The 18,923-nt window shown below is 39.8% G+C and overlaps 1 protein-coding gene across 1 annotated transcript in view; it reads right to left on the bottom strand.

Annotated features, from left to right (window-relative positions):
- nmbr (neuromedin B receptor) overlaps window positions 1-18,923 on the bottom strand; it is a 66,577-nt gene that overhangs the window by 26,766 nt on the left and 20,888 nt on the right. Inside the window, exons 2-3 of the mRNA XM_062436655.1 lie at window positions 9,295-9,436; window positions 5,595-5,810 (exon numbers count right to left, since the gene is read on the bottom strand). Coding sequence (XP_062292639.1) covers window positions 5,595-5,810; window positions 9,295-9,436 — 358 coding nt within the window. The remainder of the gene's footprint in view (window positions 1-5,594; window positions 5,811-9,294; window positions 9,437-18,923) is intronic.

The following is an 18,923-nucleotide window of genomic DNA, read 5'->3' as shown; positions in this document are numbered from 1 at the left end:
TTTGCAGTAAATGCACCAATTCTTTTCCAACCTTCTACAGATGTGAAGATTACGAGCAGATGTGTGAAGAGGCTTTTCCTATTAAAGGGGGGCAATGATAGCATCGCTCCCCCGCAAGTAAGGCAGGGATGGCCTCAACTTCAATGAGCTGAATGAGGCCACACACACACACACACACAATATGATGTGAATAGCCGAGCCACTTAGGGAGGGAGACAATGGAAATTAAATGTTACAGTATTTCTGGGTCTGAGCTCAAGGTACATGATAATGTATTCGCTATGCTTCTTTTCCAAATTCATGGGCATTAATCTGCTGCTGTACCAACCTCCACTCATCTGGGTCAATGGTTTCTTATATCTTCCAACAATTTCCTAATAATTTATTGTAAGTTGGAAACTGGAAACTGATGCAAATTGCTGTGTAATCCTGATTAAACTGTAGAAAATACAGATAATTGCCGTTGTAGTTGTTTGTGAAAACTTGTGTTGAGTTAACTTGTGTTGGGCGGCTGTGGCTCAGGAGGTAGAGTGGTCGTCCTCCTAATTGGAAGATTGGCGGTTCGATTCCCAGCTCCTCCAGTCCACATGTCGATGTGCCTTTGGGCAAGACACTTAACCCCAAATTGCTCCTGTTGCTGTGCCAACGGTGTATGAATATGTATAATTGGTTAACTTCCCCTGATGTGGTAGCTCCTGCCATTAGTGTATGAATGAGATGTAGTGTAAAGCGCTTTGAGTGGTTGTAAAGACTAGAAAGGCGCTATATAATAACAGTCCATTTACCATTTAAAAAGCTTGAAGCTGAAGTGAAATCCCTGGCTCTAATAGATTCCCATTTAAAAAGCGTCAAATACTCTAATGAAATACTAAGTCAATACTTTTTTTCCAACACGTCATTATGGCCTCAATCTCTAAATACAGGCCGTCTAATAAGTGTGCTGGTGGTCATTTTGAAAATTATCGTTCCGTTAACAAGATTTGACGTCTGCTGTGAGGATGTTGATTGACAGCTGTGATTGACAGTTGGCTCACCCGCTGCTCTCCCCGGCTCAAAGACTCACACTGAGTCAGACTTTCTGAGCCTCTGTTTTAAAGAATAAACTTTGATTTTTCTTCTTCACAGATGTCAATTGAGTTGCACTTTGGGTAACAGAGGCACCAGGTTTTAACAAGAAGGATATGTAAAAAGACCATATCACTGGTTCTTGTGCATACATCCATCATGTGCCTTACAGTGTTTTAGGAGTATACAATGCTAAACTAATGGAGGACTCTATTAGAAATTAATTATTATTGAGAATTGATTTTAATTGCACCACTTGAACATTGTCACTGTTTTGCAAATGTTATATTCACAGTTGGTGCCAAATCACATGGCTCTTTTATGAAACTTAAGAACTATAAAGGGAAACAAATTATCTTTATGGAAGTATCTTTGTGTACTGGGACATTATAATGTCAAAAGTGGGACAAGAGCATGTTGAAAAAACATTAAAGTAAAATGTATTAGCATTAGGATTTAGAGACTGAAGGACAAAAAGAGAAGGGGCTGTGTATTTCTTCACTAATTAGATGTGATTGTTCTGTGATGGAAATATATGCAAGGATCTATAAATCAAACAACATCCAGAGGCATCAGTAAAAAGGAAAAGGTCAAAGACTTTGTCAGTATAGTTCTGTGATGTCAATTTATAGCCCCCTTTGGGGAAACCTTGTTCAAAATAATCATCATAGACTCACAGGAATACTTTGGGTAATTTCACTAAAAGATGTCTGATCCTTAAAGCCAGCTGTTGACTCCTTGTGTACAGTAAATCTATACTGAAGAAACAGACACAGACGAGGGTTTTTTCTAAAGCTGCAGAGCTTGACACACCGCCCGACCATCAGAGTGCTTTTCACGTTTCAGTGAGCACCTCTGATGATCCTCCTCCTCTCTCAGTTCTCAGCGTCAGGAGTTGATTCACTGTTTGTTAGTCAGCGACTCTCCATTAACCCTGAGTGTGTCGAGGTCAACTTCACTGCTAAGTGTCCCTCAGACCTGCAGAGTCTCACAGGGCTGCAGCAGCACTTTTCTGTTTTTGTCACTGAGATGACTCCCACATCAGTATTTATGTGTTTTTAGGGGGACGGCTCCAAATAATGGGCTCCACAGACAATATGAGGAAAGATGAGATGAAACAGCATATTACAACAACCTATTAGCTCTATTAGCAGTCTTTACCTTTTTAGATTTTCATTCAAATCAGATCCTGTTCTGTAGGGTGTTATTTTATATATCAGAAATAATTATTCACTGTATTTAATCTTCTGTAATTCTCACTTTATAATGTTTCCAGTGGTAGCAGCCGAGTCTGCCATTCCCGCCCTGGATTCAGATTGCCTTCACATGCACAAGGGATTCTCTGGAAATAACGCAGCGTGTGATCTAGCATTACTGTTTCTGATTTTATCTCGTTTAGATCTGCAACGATAAGACCTTTAATCGATTAGTTACCAACTATTGAATAAACTATTTTGATAATTGATTCCCAAATGTGAATATTTTCTAGTTTCTTCAGTCCTCTATGACAGGAAACGGAATATTTGTGATCAACATTTTTCACCATTTTCTGAAATCTTATGGTCCAAACATCTAATCGATTAATCAAGAAAATAATTAAGAGTTTAATTGATAGTGAAGATAATCTTAGATAGTTGCAGCCTTAATCTCACTGCTTCACTATCTTCTGTTCACTCTCGTTATAATGTATCAGAGCTGTTGTAAGTTACTGTTCTGCTAACACAACAGATCCGATCACAACAGATCAGTTTTCAAAAGGCTCTGTGAATATGCGTCAGGGAAAAGCACAACTCCAATAAAAATGAGAAAACTCCTGCCAGCTGTTTATACACTTACTGCTGGAATATATAATGTGTATATATATCTATGAAGAGACAACGAATAAATATTCCAGCAGTATGCGAGACGATGTGCAGAGATTTTCTCATTTTTATTCAGATATTGCTGGAAGTGATGGACAGTGAGGAGCAGCCACAGCGAGCGGTACACCTCAAACTCCTTTTCCTGTATCCTGCTGTCGTGGGGGAAATTACTTACAATATTGCAGCATGAAATCAGATGCATGTTGTAAATATTATTGACTGACTTTGTTATCAAAACAGTGTTTGGATGCTCTGTAGACAGAAACACCAGCTGCTCTTCTGTTGTATTTCTGACAAAGTGAGCAGCTGCAGTGTAAATTCACACGTGACGTTACCACCTGAGACAACAGCTGTCACAAATCTGAAGGATTATAACTTTAAAGTTCAACTGAAATTAAATTACTGTTTTTATCTACCAAAGCAACATGTGTTCTTTAAGAAAGGAAATCAGAAACCAAAAGGGAAAAATTAGTTTTAAATTATTGAAACATTGTTCCATCATCAGTAGCTGGAGTCCTTATTTCCATACAATGATACAGTGTTTACAATTAATTTCTAAAAGAGTCCTCCATTAGTTCATGATAGCTACAACAGTTTGTTTATTTTGTCTCCATAGCCAGCTGGCAGCTGTCAATCAAACACTGACACTCCGTCCAGCTGCTGTCAATCAAACACAGACACCGACACATTTCTCCAGCTGCTGTCATCAAACACAGACACCGACACTCCCCTCCAGCTGTTGTCAATCAAATACAGACACCGACACATTTCTCCAGCTGCTGTCAATCAAACACAGACACATTTCTCCAGCTGCTGTCAATCAAACACAGACACCGACACTCCGTCCAGCAGCTGTCATCAAACACAGACACCGACACATTTCTCCAGCTGCTGTCAATCAAACACAGACACCGACACTCCGTCCAGCTGTTGTCAATCAAATACAGACACCGACACATTTCTCCAGCTGCTGTCAATCAAACACAGACACCGACACTCCGTCCAGCAGCTGTCATCAAACACAGACACCGACACATTTCTCCAGCTGCTGTCATCAAACACAGACACCGACACTCCCCTCCAGCTGTTGTCAATCAAATACAGACACCGACACATTTCTCCAGCTGCTGTCAATCAAACACAGACACATTTCTCCAGCTGCTGTCAATCAAACACAGACACCCACACTCCGTCCAGCAGCTGTCATCAAACACAGACACCGACACATTTCTCCAGCTGCTGTCATCAAACACAGACACCGACACATTTCTCCAGCTGCTGTCAATCAAACACAGACATCGACACTCCCCTCCAGCTGCTGTCAATCAAACACAGACACCGACACATTTCTCCAGCTGCTGTCATCAAACACAGACACCGACACTCCCCTCCAGCTGTTGTCAATCAAATACAGACACCGACACATTTCTCCAGCTGCTGTCAATCAAACACAGACACCGACACATTTCTCCAGCAGCTGTCAATCAAACACAGACAGACTTTTGACTGCAAAGAGGGATGATTAAATGTGATTTCACTGTACTTCACACCTATCTATCTCACACAGATCCGATAGAACTGATACACTTCCACTTTAATCAGTTTAAAAAAATTAATGACAAAACAGATAAATACCAAAATCAGTAAAGCTGATATCTAACAGCTCGGAAGTTTTGCTAAACGCAGATCGAAGCTTTTTGCACCCACACTTCCCACTCCTGTGGCCTTAGAAGCCTCAGTAAATATTTCAGCCATGAGGGAGGTTTAGTGGAGGACTGTGTCAGCAAGGGTGAGTAATTGCTTTACACTAGCTTGATCTTCACAGATGGAGGAGAGGTCAGAGGGAGTCGGGGAGCTGAATTATTAAAGACCCGACAGTAGCAGGTCAGATCAGGTGTACATGATCAATGATGGAGAGGCACAGTGGGGAATTACTGCTGTGTCTCTGAGGATTACCATGTTGTTACTTCACATGGTAATTTTAGTTTAATGTAAACTTAAGGATTAATTCTGTCAGTACAACAGCAGCGTCAATACTGCAGCAGGTTTCAATCCAACACTGGTATATAAACAGGATGTGTTCAGGTACAATGTTGAGTGTAGGTCACCTGTGTTTTGGCAGTACTCAGAGTCCGACACACAATCACTTTAGTTACACACATAAAGTGAAAGAAAACTGACTTAAAGCATAAAAAATCATCTTTTAGGACACACGGTTTGAGCATCTGACACAAGAATGACACATAGGAGCATTTTGTAATCAGCAGGATGATAAAACTGTTACAAATCACTGTTAAAAAAAAACCATAATCTATCCCAAATTTATTCTACAGTGTGACAGCGACCCCAAACTTACAATCAAAGTCATAAAGAGCTATTTTCGGCAATAAGAAGAACAAGGACTCCTGCAACATATGGTTTGGGCCCCCCCACAGAGCCTTGATCTCAATATGGTGTCTGTATATAGAGTCATTCTGGGATTACACGAAGAGGCAGAAGAAGCAGAGCCAGACAGAACTGTGGGAAGTTCTCCAAGAAGCTTAGAAACAAGCTGCCAAGTATACCTGAAAGACTGTGTGCAGGTGTACTGAGGAGAACAGCTGCTGTTTTAAAGGGCAAAGCAGCTCATAAGCATAACATTCATTCAGTTATCCAGCCAGTGGTCACCTGTCTCTTGGTGTGCTCGCTGACTTCACCCGGCATGTCGTGGGCGCTCTTGATGAGCGTGCGGGCGATGTGGAAGTAATACACCGAGATGATGGCCAGAGGGATCAGGAAGTAAACCAAGAAGATCATCACCGAGTGGATCTTAGGATGCATCTGATTGGACAACGGGTACGGCACGCAGTTCACGAATGTCACGTTACTGTTTTCCCTGTGACCCTGAGAGGCAGAGAAAGAGGGAATGAGAAGAGAGGAGAAGAAAAGAAGGAGCGGAGATTAAATGAGAGGATAGGAGAGAGGAAAGGAAGAAGAGGAGAAGGAAAGAAACAACAAGTATAAATCAGGTGGGAAAGTCAAGAGAAAAGAAGAAGAGAAGAAGAGGATGATAACAAGAAAGTGGTGAAGAAAAGGAAAGGGAGGAAGAAGACGAGAGGGGAGGACAAAAGGAAATGAAAAGAGATGGAGAGGAACAAAGCAAAGAAAAGAGGAGGACGAAAGAAATAGAGGAGGAAAAGCAAAAAATGGTAAATGGGAATGGACAAAAGAAGAGGATAGAGAGAAGGAGAAAGTAAAAGGTGAAAGAGAAGAAAGGAGAGTGAACAAACAAAAGAGAAAAGGAATCCAGTGGGGAGAGATAAGGAGGAAATGTGCCCAAAAATAAGAGCAGAGGACATTTAGAGAAAAAAAGGAGGCATAGAAAAAATAGAAGGAAAGAGGAGAGGAGAGATAGAAGAGTGATATTACAACACATCAGCAAAGCTCATAAAACAGATGAAAGAGTAAAACGGAGGCACTTCATAAACTCATAAATCTGAGGGTAAAAGAGTTAATAGCTGTCAGGGGGGATGTTTGTTCATCTGGAGGGAAACCCTCCGCTGAGACGTTGCTGCACTCTCATCCTCTCTGTCAGCCATGAGAGAAACGTACAGGAGGTCCAAAACATCTGCCAACAAAAACTATGCATCAAATCTAGACACAGCTTTTTTTTAATCTATTAAACCAGGAAGTCACATTGACACATTAAAACCTCTTTTGCAAGCGAGACCTGGCCAAGACAGGGTCAGTTAGCAGCATCACACATATGACAGGACAACAACAGCAACAACAACAACAACAACAACAGAATAACCAAATATTGAGTGCGAAATTCAAATCATAACAAAGGCATTAATAAATAGGCACCGCAGCTAGAATTGATAACGTCTCGTATCCTACGTTTAAAATCATTTAAAGGGACGAAGGTTTCTAGTTTCAGTTTGGATTGAAGATCATTCCAGGACGAGGGATCGTAATAAGAGAGGCTTGATTGTCCAATTTCACTTCAGACAGAAGGTATTTTGAAATGAAGCTGAATGCCAGACTTTAGGTTGTGAGTGCTCTGTAAAAGTGTGACTTTCCGACTCAGGTACGTAGGGAACTACCAATGCTATAGTCTGAGCCAAGTGAGGGACGACCATCCAACCAAGCTGTATAAAGTGAAGTGGTGGGTCCTGAAAGCAGAGTCAGTGATGTATCTCAGGGCTGAGTGATAAAGGAGATGAAGTTTTGATAAGGTGGATGGCGAGGCAAACCGGTAAATGGTATCACCAAAGTCAATCTAGGACAGAAAAAGGCCGGCAACTAAGCGCTCTCTTGATGCGGCCGATAAACAGGACTTAAACCTGTACAGAAAACCTAAAGTGAATTTGAGAGATAGATGATGTTTGAAATTTAGACTTTAGCCAAACACCCAGATATTTTTTTTTTTTTTTACAGCATAGGGCTTCTCTCCTCTGCTGCTAACACCAAACGTCGCAACTTACGGGTAATATTTGATCAGTCTGCATCAATCGACCTGCACCATGTCAAGCATCTGACCAGATCGTGTTTCTTTCATTTAATAAGAAATATCACTTAATTGAGATCTGCAGTTGCTGAATGAGAAATGCTTTTACATGCCTCTTGATCTCGTATCGACTACTGCAACGCACTTTTCTCTGCCCTTAGTGAAGTCAGGTCTTGATCGCTTTAAGATTCGTGGCGACCGAGCTTTTGAAGTTGTAGCACCAAATTTATGGAGTGCTCTGCCTGTAGTCTTGCATCCTGCCAGTTCTGTGGTCTCATTTAAAAAGCAGCTAAAGACAAACTTATTTGGACAGGCGTTTGGGTAATCCCATCCATCATCTACATCTTATGCACTTGTTGTGTTTTCTTCTTCTTGTTCATTATGTCCTGGTTTATCTTTGTTTATTTTTTAACAAGTGATGTGTTGGTCACTACATCTTCTGTTTCCTGTAAAGCACTTTGTGATTCATGTCTGTTAAAAGCGCTAAAAAAATACATTTTCTTCTTTTTTTTCAGAAGCAAAACATATAAAAAGGGATTTGAAAATGATTTCATCCTATAAGTTCAGACTCTTAAAGCGTTGTGTGGTGGGATTTAATTTTTTGTGGTGACTCATCATGATTCATGATTCATCTGAGTGTTTCGCAATCCATGTAATCATGATCAGTAGTTAACCCTCCTCCTCCTGGGACAAAACTAACTCGAGGACAACAGGTGTTAACTAGAACATGAGGTATAATTTCATTTAAATGAGGCCTATTGACCATCATTTTCATTTTTTTTTAAAAATATGTGTAAAACCTGCTGTGGTAATAATAAGTTGGAATGAAGTCGGCTAAAAAGGTCTAACACAGAATTGGATGATAATTTATAATTTATAAAGAGTTAAAAACCAGACCAGGTCAATTTTGTCCCTTGAGACAAAAGGAGGGTTAAAAAAAACCACCTAATTACACTGTATTATGTAACGTGATCTCTGCTGTGCACATGATGATGATTGACGTCTTTTTAATCATTTTTGGACATCAAAAGAGGATGATTCAGTTTTGTACTTTTTCAGTTCCTATTTCCTTTTAAATTGTTATTATTATTCTTTTCAGCCTTTATTTGGAAAGACAAAGTGCAGAGATGCAGGAAATAGCATTCTGTCTGCTGTCAAACAAAATAAAACAAAACCAAATTAAAACATTGATTTTTCATACTGAGTTGCTATAGTAACAAAGGCAACTTTAAATTTCCCTGAGCTCAGCCTGCCTGAAAGGTAACACTTTCCAATTATCCCATTTAGCACCAGGCAGTCTGAAGTCTAAACACCTGCAACTAATGACTGTGTGCATTAATGCTGATTAACTAGTGCATAACTCCAGCTGTCCAGGTGATCTGTGGTTACTTCACAAGTCTTTATTTATCAGACAAATGATCCAAAACTCCAAAAATAATCAATTTATAAAGATATAAAACAGTGAACAACAGAAGAAGCTGCAAAAAGATAACTTTTGCTTCATGAATCACTTGAAAGATCAAAATATTAGATATCATATATCAAAATATTGTCAGTTATTTAGATGTTTGTATTTATAAAACTACAGTTTGGACTACTTTCATCTTCATCAGCAAAACCCTAAACGTAATTTAGTTTGTGCTTAATTCAAAAGCTTGAATTAGTTTTATTAGCATAGCCAAAATCTGAGTATTCTAATTTTTTAATCAATACAATGCAACAACATTTTATAAGATAACATATTATGATCATATCCTCATAATTGTATCATGAAATGTGACCCAGTCCAGCCTCAAGATGGTTAAAGGGTAAGTCTGGATGTCTTAAATATGTCATCATCATCATATCATCATATTTGTTGTATTTTCAGTGTTTTACCTGCATGGAAACAACTTGTGAGAAAATAGCCTCAGGAACAGCCAGCAGGACGGACACCAGCCAGATAGAAACTGCCTTCAGACACGTCCAGAAGACAGCGCTGGACGTCTGGATGTCCATCGGGTTCACTATGGCCTTATACCTGACAGAGACAGAGAGGAGTGATTTAAAACAGAGCAACAGATAACGTCACAATGAAACACTTGTACTCGTAATGTGCTAATCCATCCAATCCATGTTTTAACTATAAATAACAAATAACCTTACAAAAGTCAAAACCTTTAAAACCGATAAATAATAATGAATAGATGGAAATGGAAAACCCCAGTTATTTAAAGTGCAGTGAATCATTTTTAAGTCTCCTGCTCAAATCTGACTGCTTTTAGTGTGACATTTAAAAAATAAGAGTGGATCATGACCTCGCAGAGTGACTGGGAACTCCTTTACTACACTGGTTTTACACAGAGCTGACACACAAGTATTTAAGATTAACTGCTTGCTCCCCTGTCTTCCTTTAAGGAGCACATTGAGCCTCATGTTTTTGAAGTAAATTAATCTACTAGCACTTGTAGGAACTCTTTAATATTGTTTTAGATTGTAGTGTATGTAATGAAATGCTTTACAAACCTAAGCCAATGCACATAATGAACAATAAACCAATGGAGTAGCATAGTAAAAAGGGATTTAACTATGATGTGTTCAAAAAAAATTACAATTTCCATCCATTAGCAGTATATCCGTAATGAAGGAAATATGTTATCATCAAATATGAGAATAAAACTAATTCCTTCCATTGAGAGACTTCAGTGTTTTCCTGAGACATCTGACTGCTGTTTGAAGGCTTCATGTGTGTGTGTGTGTGTGTGTGTGTGTGTGTGTGTGTGTGTGTGTGTGTGTGTGTGTGTGTGCGCGTGTGCGTGTGTGTGTGTGTGTGTGTGTGTGTGTGTCTTTAGTAATCAAGTTAATTTTGAGTTTGTCAGGGTTGGTAGTATGCTGTGATCCCGTTGGGACTCCGTCTTTATGCGGGGGGTTGGCCCCTGCCTGTGTGTGTGTGTGTGTGTGTGTGTGTGTGTGTGTGTGTGTGTGTGTGTGTGTGTGTGTGTGTGTGTGTGTGTGTGTGTGTGTGTGTGTGTGATACAACCTTGGTGTGTGTGTATTAACCAGTAAGTAAAACCTGACATGCCACTGACTACAACACCTCACATTCCAGTTTACTTATTTACTTATGTGTCATAACCTACGGGCCGGGTTATGACACACACACACACACACACACACACACACACACACACACACACACACACACACACCAAATCAGGTATGATACCTTGCAGCAGTTCTGCTCCTGCCAGCAAAGGTCAGTTCCCATGGTGCACTGCTGTGGCGCACAGCAGCAACAATGAACCGTGATCATCCACTTTCTGGGACCTTTCACCTTCTAAAGCTTCAGGGAGAAATACACACCGCCTAATACATACTCAGTCAGTATGTGCAGCATCCTACCAACCAAATAAAGTATCACCAGCAGACTGTTGGAGTTTACAGTATGAAGAGACAAAAGGCATTTGGGGGCGGTTGAGTATGTCCAATAAACTCATGCTGCATACTCAAAATCACACTGTGCAGTTGAAACACTACACACTAATTTTGATATCATACTTAGTGTTAATAGTACATTAGTATGTTATTCTGAGCACAGCCAAGCAAGTCCTAGTTTGTTTTTTCATGTGTTGCTGAGAGACTCCACGCTTCAACCAACCTCCTCTCACAACAACTCCACACTTTTATTATTCTGCACCTCACACAGAATAATAAAAGGATATTTTGGCTGAACTTCAACATGGATCAAGGAATAAACAGATTAAATTAGACTTCAAAAGACTGCCACTGTAGATATCCACATTAATAAAATGATAAAAAAAAAACATTATGAAATGAGATTGTCCTCCCTCATCAGCTTTTCCTGGTCTGAAACCAAAACATAAATCACTGAATAATTATATCATTTCTCTTCTGACAGCATTAGTGGCTCCAGGTGCTTTGTTAGTTAATGAGAAACTCCATCAGCCATCGGACAGCTGCAGATCGGAGGACAAAGAGAGGAGACAATGGGACATCGTCACTATATTCATAATTATTTTTAACGTGTAATTGTGGAGCTGCATTTTAAATTCCTCATTAGACAGATAATCTGATTCGGCTGGATGGGGAACAGGACTCAATTATACCACCGACTACCAGCCATCTGTTGATTTAATGGAGCTGAGGCTGCTTTTAAGACTACTTCTACTTTAACCTGTCACTTTCCAGCAGAAGTGACCTGCATCCACGTGGGAATTTTCAGTTTGGTTCTGCAAATACCTTCATCCACATTAAAACACCAAAACCGGTAATTCTCCTCCTACTGAGCATGTGCAGAGAGGACAGATGAGCACCATGTGTTTTGTCAGGGATATAACAGCACATTTCTACAAAGCTGAATTCGGCATTTCCACATCACTCTGGAGGACGTTTTGGAAAATATCAATTTTAAGGGGGAGTAAAACGCTGCTTCAGTCTGGACAGAAGTCAAAAACTGAGAGAAGATTCATTCATGAATTTAGCCTGAAAGATCCACATTGAGAAAAAAGTTATGAAAGCTTAAGGCTTATTTTTGCTTGTGTTTCACTTTGTTTAAATTCAGGCTTTTCACAGAGTCACTGCATGTCTTCAACAACATGTACGTTTATTGCATGTCATAATGTGTGAGGCAAATCTAGTACAAATCTTTCTTAACCCTCCTGTCGTCCTCCCGGGTCAAATTGACCCTGTCTCTTTTGACTGTTCCTTCTTTCCTTCCTTCCTTCCCTCTTTTTTTGCTCCCTCCTCCTTCCTTCCTTCCTTCCTTCCTTCCTCACTCCTTTCTTCCTTCTTTCCTCCCTTTCTTTCTTTCTTTCTTTCTTTCCTTCCTTCCTCTTTTCCCCCTCCCTCCCTCCTTACTCCTCTCCTCTCCTTCCTTCCTTCCTTCCTTCCTTCCTTCCTTCCTTCCTTCCTTCCTTCCTTCCTTCCTTCCTTCCTTCCTTCCTCCCTTCCTTCCTTCCTTCCTTCTTTTCTTCTTTCTTCCTCCCTTCCATCCTTCCTTCTTCCTTTCCTTCCCTCTTCCTCCCTTCCATCCTTCCTCCCTCCTTTCCTTCTTTCTTCCTCCCTTCCATCCTTCCTTCCTCCTTTCCTTCCTTCCTTCCTTCCTTCCTTCCTTCTTTCCTTCTTTCTTCCTCCCTTCCTTCCTTCCTTCCTTCCTTCCTTCCTTCCTTCCTTCCTTCCTTCCTTCCTTCCTTCCTTCCTTCCATCATTCCTTCTTTCCTTGACTCGAGGACAACAGGAGGGTTAAACTTTGTCAGACTTTACAAAATATCAGTTTGAGGCTGTGAGGCTGTGTAATGTCTGGTGAAGCGCAACCATTTAAAAAAAAAGGAAAACTGACTGCATTTACTCAAGTGATGGGCTTTAAGGTACTTTTCTTGTACTGAGTATTTTCAATGTATCACAATCCAAAGGGAAGTAGTGTGCTTTTTACTCCACTATATTTATTTTGCTTTTTTTAAACATTTACTTTTACTTTACAGATTACTAAAAAGAGATTAGATTAAAAACTGAAAACACATTTGTGTATCAGACCTTTGCTTTCTCTTCTTTCCTCTCCCATTAATCATCTCACGACCCCTCAGATTAATCTGGTGACTCTTTAGAGGGGCCCCACCCCTAGGTTGGGAACCACCGGACTAAACTAGCTAACTGTATATAAAGTAGTTACACAGGTATGTTAAGTAAACTGCGAGACAGAAGTTATAATAAAGCAGTGCAGAGCAACATGCTTGCATGAGACTGTCAGGATGTTGAATTGTGTTTACGTCTCTCTGACCGTTTCCAGAACTGATTTCATGACTGGAGTTTGTATTTCCACCAGAATATTACACACTGATGCTCTGTCAGATCTCATTTCGATAACTCAACACTCGAGTACATACTCTAGCATTTTTTCCCTCTCTTCCTGCTGTATATTAGTCAGAGATACAAACAGGGTCACGGCGAGGTCGGATCAGTCCGGGGTTTTATTCAGAATGATTCATTCAGACTGTTTCATACACTTCTCATAAATCTTACATCAATGTGCTTTAACTCACTTTATGTTTAATTGATGTAGTGGTTTATTGATTATTAATGTCACATAAGAGCTATAAGTTTTCAGTTTTATCCCCAGGCTATAAATTGTGGCACATAAAGTCCAAGCTGAGTCACCGATGCAGATGTTGTTAAAGCCGTAAGAATGTTAAACACGGAGCACATGTTCGACTCAAATTAAACTTTATTTGTGAAGCACTTTTTGTACAGGTCAGTGCAATGAATGAATATGAATGAATAGTCTTTATTTTCATTATACGATATTAAAGAAAACATTTCCAAGGCACCTCTGCAGTACACTCAATAATAAACAGAAAGAATAAAAGAATAAAGCTGATAAAAGAATAAATAGCAGCAATTCATAAAAAGAGTGCAATGTCAAAAAGACTGAATCAGGGCACACGAGAAATAAAAGTGACGAAAATCAAATATAAAAGATAAGATGGAGTTAAAACTTTCTAATCAAACAGCAGGCTGAAGATGTTTGAGACTTTGAAACTTTCATCAGTCTGTTTAAAAAGCTCAGAGCTTAAAAAAAAACCATAAAGCTAAACGTTTCTGAACTGCACTTCAGAACAAGTAAGAGACGCGTTCCAGACGACCTGAGGGTCCCGGTTCATCCATCGCAAGCATGTCAGACAAGTAGGCTGCTGCAAGACCACGAAATGTTGAAATAGTTTGAATAATTAAAAAATTGAGACAAAAAAGAAAAAATCAAAAAGTTGAAAACTGACTGATGTAACTTTGTAGATGTAATGATTAAAGTCTAAATATGGACTTTTGAGGCAGATACTGATATTTGAGTGTTTAAATAATCTGATAATGATTCTGTGTTTACACGACTCATGACATTGATGAGTTTCCATTAGATTACCAAGAAAGTCATCACTTGTGTGCTGGTGGACAAACTATAGAACAGCGATACTGTTTCCAAACATACCTTTGACATTTCTGCACTTCAATTCCTACTTATTTATCAGCTGATGTATACAACAATACTGATATATAGTATCTGCAGTGAGCTGACACTGGCCAGTAGTAGTAATGATGAATGAATGTATGAGCAACAACAGTGGCAACACAAGAAGATCCGATGAGGAAAGCCTTAAAACACTGTTGAGCATTTCATGATTTATAAAGCATGAACATTCCCTTATTTAAACGACAAATACAGTAGTCTACATGGCCAAAATGTGGTATGTGGTCACTAAAATATTACACCAACATGTGAATCTGATACTATGTTCATTTATCTGTTGCTTTATACCAAATGTTGGAACCTGTCTGCAAGGCTTTCCTTTCCCTAAAGGAGCATTAACCTTTGTGTCGTCCTCCCGGGTCAAATTGACCCCGTCTGTCTTGGCTGCTCCTTCTTTCCTTCTCTCTGTTGTCCTTCCTCTCTCCTTCTCTCTTTCATTCCTTCCTCTCTCTTTCCTCCCTTCCTTCTTTCCTTCCTCCATCCCCCTATCTTCCCTCCTTCTGTCCTTCCTTCCTCCCTCCCTCCTTCTTTCCTCTCCTCCTTCCTTCCTCTCTTCCTCTTTCCCTTTCTCCCTCCCTCCCTCCTTCCTTCTTTCCTCCCTCCCTCCCTCCTACCTTCCTTCCTTTTTTCCTTTCCTCCCTTCCTTCCTTCCTCCCTCCTTTCCTTCCTTCCTGTCCTTCCTCCCTCCCTTCCTTCTTTCCTTTCCTCCCTTCCTTCCTCCCTCCCTCCCTCTTTCCTTCCTTCTTCCTCCCTCCTTTCCTTCCCTCTTCCTCCCTTCCTTCTTTGACTCGAGGACAACAGGAGGGTTAAAGGAGATTCACAGTTTTTCAAATGTCTTAAAACAACAGATTGGTGCCGATATGGACACTGAAGGAAGTTTTCTTTGCTGTAATCATCCCTGCTGTTCGCGCTAGCTATTTAAAGACCCCCCCTCAAATGTGATGTGTCCACAGTCATAGAGTGGGGAAAATGCATTTAAAAGTGGATGTGAAGCTTATATGAGGCTTCAGCAGTCTTTGCGTTGTATCACACAGATATCGAATGAATTCAACATATAAAATCAATCTTGCTTGAAGTGTGTGAACTTGTGTGGAACATATTTGTTGGCCTTAGTGGGGTCCAGTACTGATGTCGGGGGGATAAACCTCCAGTTCATCCCAGAGGTGTTAGATAAGGTTTAGGTTTAGGACTCGGAGCACACCAAACTGGGAAAACTATTTCTCTCTGGAGCTGGTTTGTGTCATGTTGAAACAGAAGGGCGACGAACACAAACTGCTGCCACAAAGTTTAATTTATTAAATACAAAGAATGACGAACAAATGGGTCCAAACCAGGAAAAACAAACCTTTTATTTCAACCTTTCAGACTAAAATGACCCCTTATATTGTTATAGCCATTTATGAGTTGGCAGAGCTCTACAGACTAACCCTCCATGAAAGTCCCTCAGGATGTATTTTTCACTGAGAAGCTGTTGAGTGAAAAGCTGCATTGTGTACTTTGGGTCAGGGTCCAGGGTCAGTATCTGTCTGAATGGTGCGGATATGAGGCAGGGTGCATGCCCTCTCAAATAACAGAAGTTATTGCTAGAGAGATATTTTATTTGCAGCTCTCTCAAAGCTGGAACATGGTCTGTAAAAACATTTCCTCCTCCGTTTGAAGTTTTGGAAGATAGTTTCTTCCACCTTTGACTAATTTGGAGCTGCTGCCTCATTATTTCAGCTTCACATAAACTTTTAAAGCAGTGTGAAACAGTTTAAACATGAAATAAAAGTTTTTTTTAAACTTTTTAAAACCATATATGCCCCGAATGTTTTCAGCAAAGCCACAAATCTTTTACTGCTAATCAGGTGTGGCATTTTTTGGTACCAAACCCAAATCACAGCTGCATAGGAAAATATGTGTTTTGAAAAGATTGATCGGAGCAAAACACTCCCCTGTGTATATTTGCTCAGCCCCAGTGAATAAGGCGTGTGTGTGTGTGTGTGTGTGTGTGTGTGTGTGTGTGTGTGTGTGTGTGTGTGTGTGTGTGTGTGTGTGTGTGTGTGTGTGTGTGTGTGTGTGTGTGTGTGTGTGTGTGTGTGTGTGCACCAACATAGTCAGTGATACAGTATCACTCTTTAGGCACTGAGAGGATCATTTTCTTGTCTTAAAGACACATGGATGTTTATTTTTATAGCAACAAGTTGGATTTAATGAGATACATTAACTTCACGAAATGAGTGTTTAGAGTTTTGTGTTATAACAAGATAAAGTGATGTGTTGTTATTAGATGAGATGTGTCTTGTAAAAAATGTAATCATCTGATATCTGTCATAATAAGAAATATCTCAGAAGGACAAAAAAATAGAACTTAAAAGGTTTCTCAATATAACAAGAAACTGAGTGGATATTTGTTTTGTCATGCTTGAACATTTCTGATAGTTTATGATGCATTGTATGAATTAATTTGTCATTTGCCCTTAGTGTTACAGATTAAACTTGAGGACAAATACTTTTATTATGCACGCTTATCATTCTCAACACCCAAATACAGCTGTTAGCATTTGCTACAACATCTGTTCCTCTAGCTATATTAAAATAGAAAGGCTCCAGATCTCCAAATCATGTATTTATGAGATAATAACATTGTTTTTGGTCAGCAGTCCTGCATTACAACATGTCCTGTTTGTATGAATAGTAGAGTAGTTTAACCCTCCTGTTGTCCTTGAGTCAAGGAAGGAAGGGAGGAAGATGGAAGGAAAGGAGGAAGGAAAGGAGGGAGGGAGGAAGGAGGGAAGGAAGGAAGGAAGAAAAGGAGGGCAGGAAGGAAAGAAGGACAGATGAAAGAAGGGAGGAAGGAAGGAAGGAAGGAAGGAAGGAAGGAAGGAAAGAAAGAAGGAAGGAAGGAAGGAAAGGAGGAAGGAAGGGAGGATGGAAGGAGGGAAGGGAGTAAGAAGGAAGGAAAGGAGGAAGGAAGGGAGGAATAAGTAAGGAAATGAGGGAGGAAATAAGGAAAGGAAGGGAGGAAGGAAGAAGGAAGGAGAGGAGGGAGGGAGGAAGGAAGGAAGGATGGAAGGGAGTAAGAAGGAAGGAAAGGAGGGAAGAAATGAGGAAGGACAGACGGAAGGAAAGAAGGAAGGAAGGAAAGAAGGAACAGTGAAAACAGACGGGGTCAATTTGACCCGGGAGGACGACAGGAAGGTTAATCTAAGTTGTTTCTGTTAAATACATGAATGGACTGAAAAATGCCATAAAATGAAACTCTTATTCTAGTTTCCTGATTCTAATACTTTCTTTCTTTCTTTTCTCTTTTAAAATGAAGTGAAGCAGCTCGTCTACATTTCCCAACAGATATAAAACTTGCAGGAAGAAAAAGTATAATAGTGCGTATATATATACATACGGCCATTTATCAAACTCTACTCTGTCATAATGTGATTCAGAGGAGCGGTGAAATCAGCACAACTATCAAAGGGGTTGAATGTTTATCTTCAAGGTTTGTGCAAAAACAGACTGAAGAGCGACTCTCTCGTTCTCTCTGTGTGACTCATCCGTCCTCATATGAAACTGCCCATTAATCATACTCTCCGGATTCAAAACTTGTTTTTCTAAAACCTTTATTAATTCAAAGAAGAAGAGAAGAAGAGACGCTTCCTGCTGCACTTTCATTCACAGTCAGATGGTGGACACAGTTTTCTGCTTTACGTCCTGCTTTAAAGCGGCTCCACTGGCCTTGCTCAGAGGCACGTCATTAGCATTACCATCAGAAGTGTAGACGTGTCTGTGTGTGTGTGTGTGTGCGTGTGTGTGTGTGTGTGTATGTGTGTGTATAACTTCAGGTCAATCTGTGCCTTAGCTGTTAAAATTTCTTGTGTAGAGAATTAAAGTTTCGCCCCGCAGGTGGTGTGAGAAGAGGAGTCAGAGGTTCATTAAAATCCTTCCAGGCTGTCTACATCAGATTGATTTCAACTACATTTTCTGATGATTCATTTTTTTAATAATAACAGCTGTCTACATTTGCTGCATAACAACTAAGGTTTCACTTATGCTTCACACTTGTGCAACCCTGTCTCATAAAAATGAAAAAGGTCTCTGTGCACCTGAGTATGTGAACAGATGTGTCAGAGGATGAACAATTCCTGGACACGGTCTGGCTTACTACTCATTACAAGGTTTTATTCTCCTACAAATAGCATTCATATATTATTAATGTGTCATTTCTGCTCTGATTATGTTCAGTGGCAACACTCTGAAGTTCACAAAGTGTTTTTGTACCACACGAAGACTTTGTTTTACTACTTGGACTATTCTGTTTATTCTATTTCATTGTTTCTTCTTCATGACCCTTCTTTTTATGTCTGTTTTACTTCTTTACTTTTACTCTTTTACTCCTCACACCTCTGGTTTTACCCACTTTATTTTACAGTGGCTTTATTCTATTCTTTCCTTTAGTATATTTTAAAATCTTGTATTATTGTATTGAATTTTTATTTATTTATTTTTTAATCCTACC

The sequence above is a fragment of the Scomber scombrus genome, chromosome 17, assembly GCF_963691925.1.
Source record: "Scomber scombrus chromosome 17, fScoSco1.1, whole genome shotgun sequence".
NCBI classification, from domain to species: domain Eukaryota; kingdom Metazoa; phylum Chordata; class Actinopteri; order Scombriformes; family Scombridae; genus Scomber; species Scomber scombrus.
This window is presented reverse-complemented; position numbering and strand designations above follow the sequence as displayed.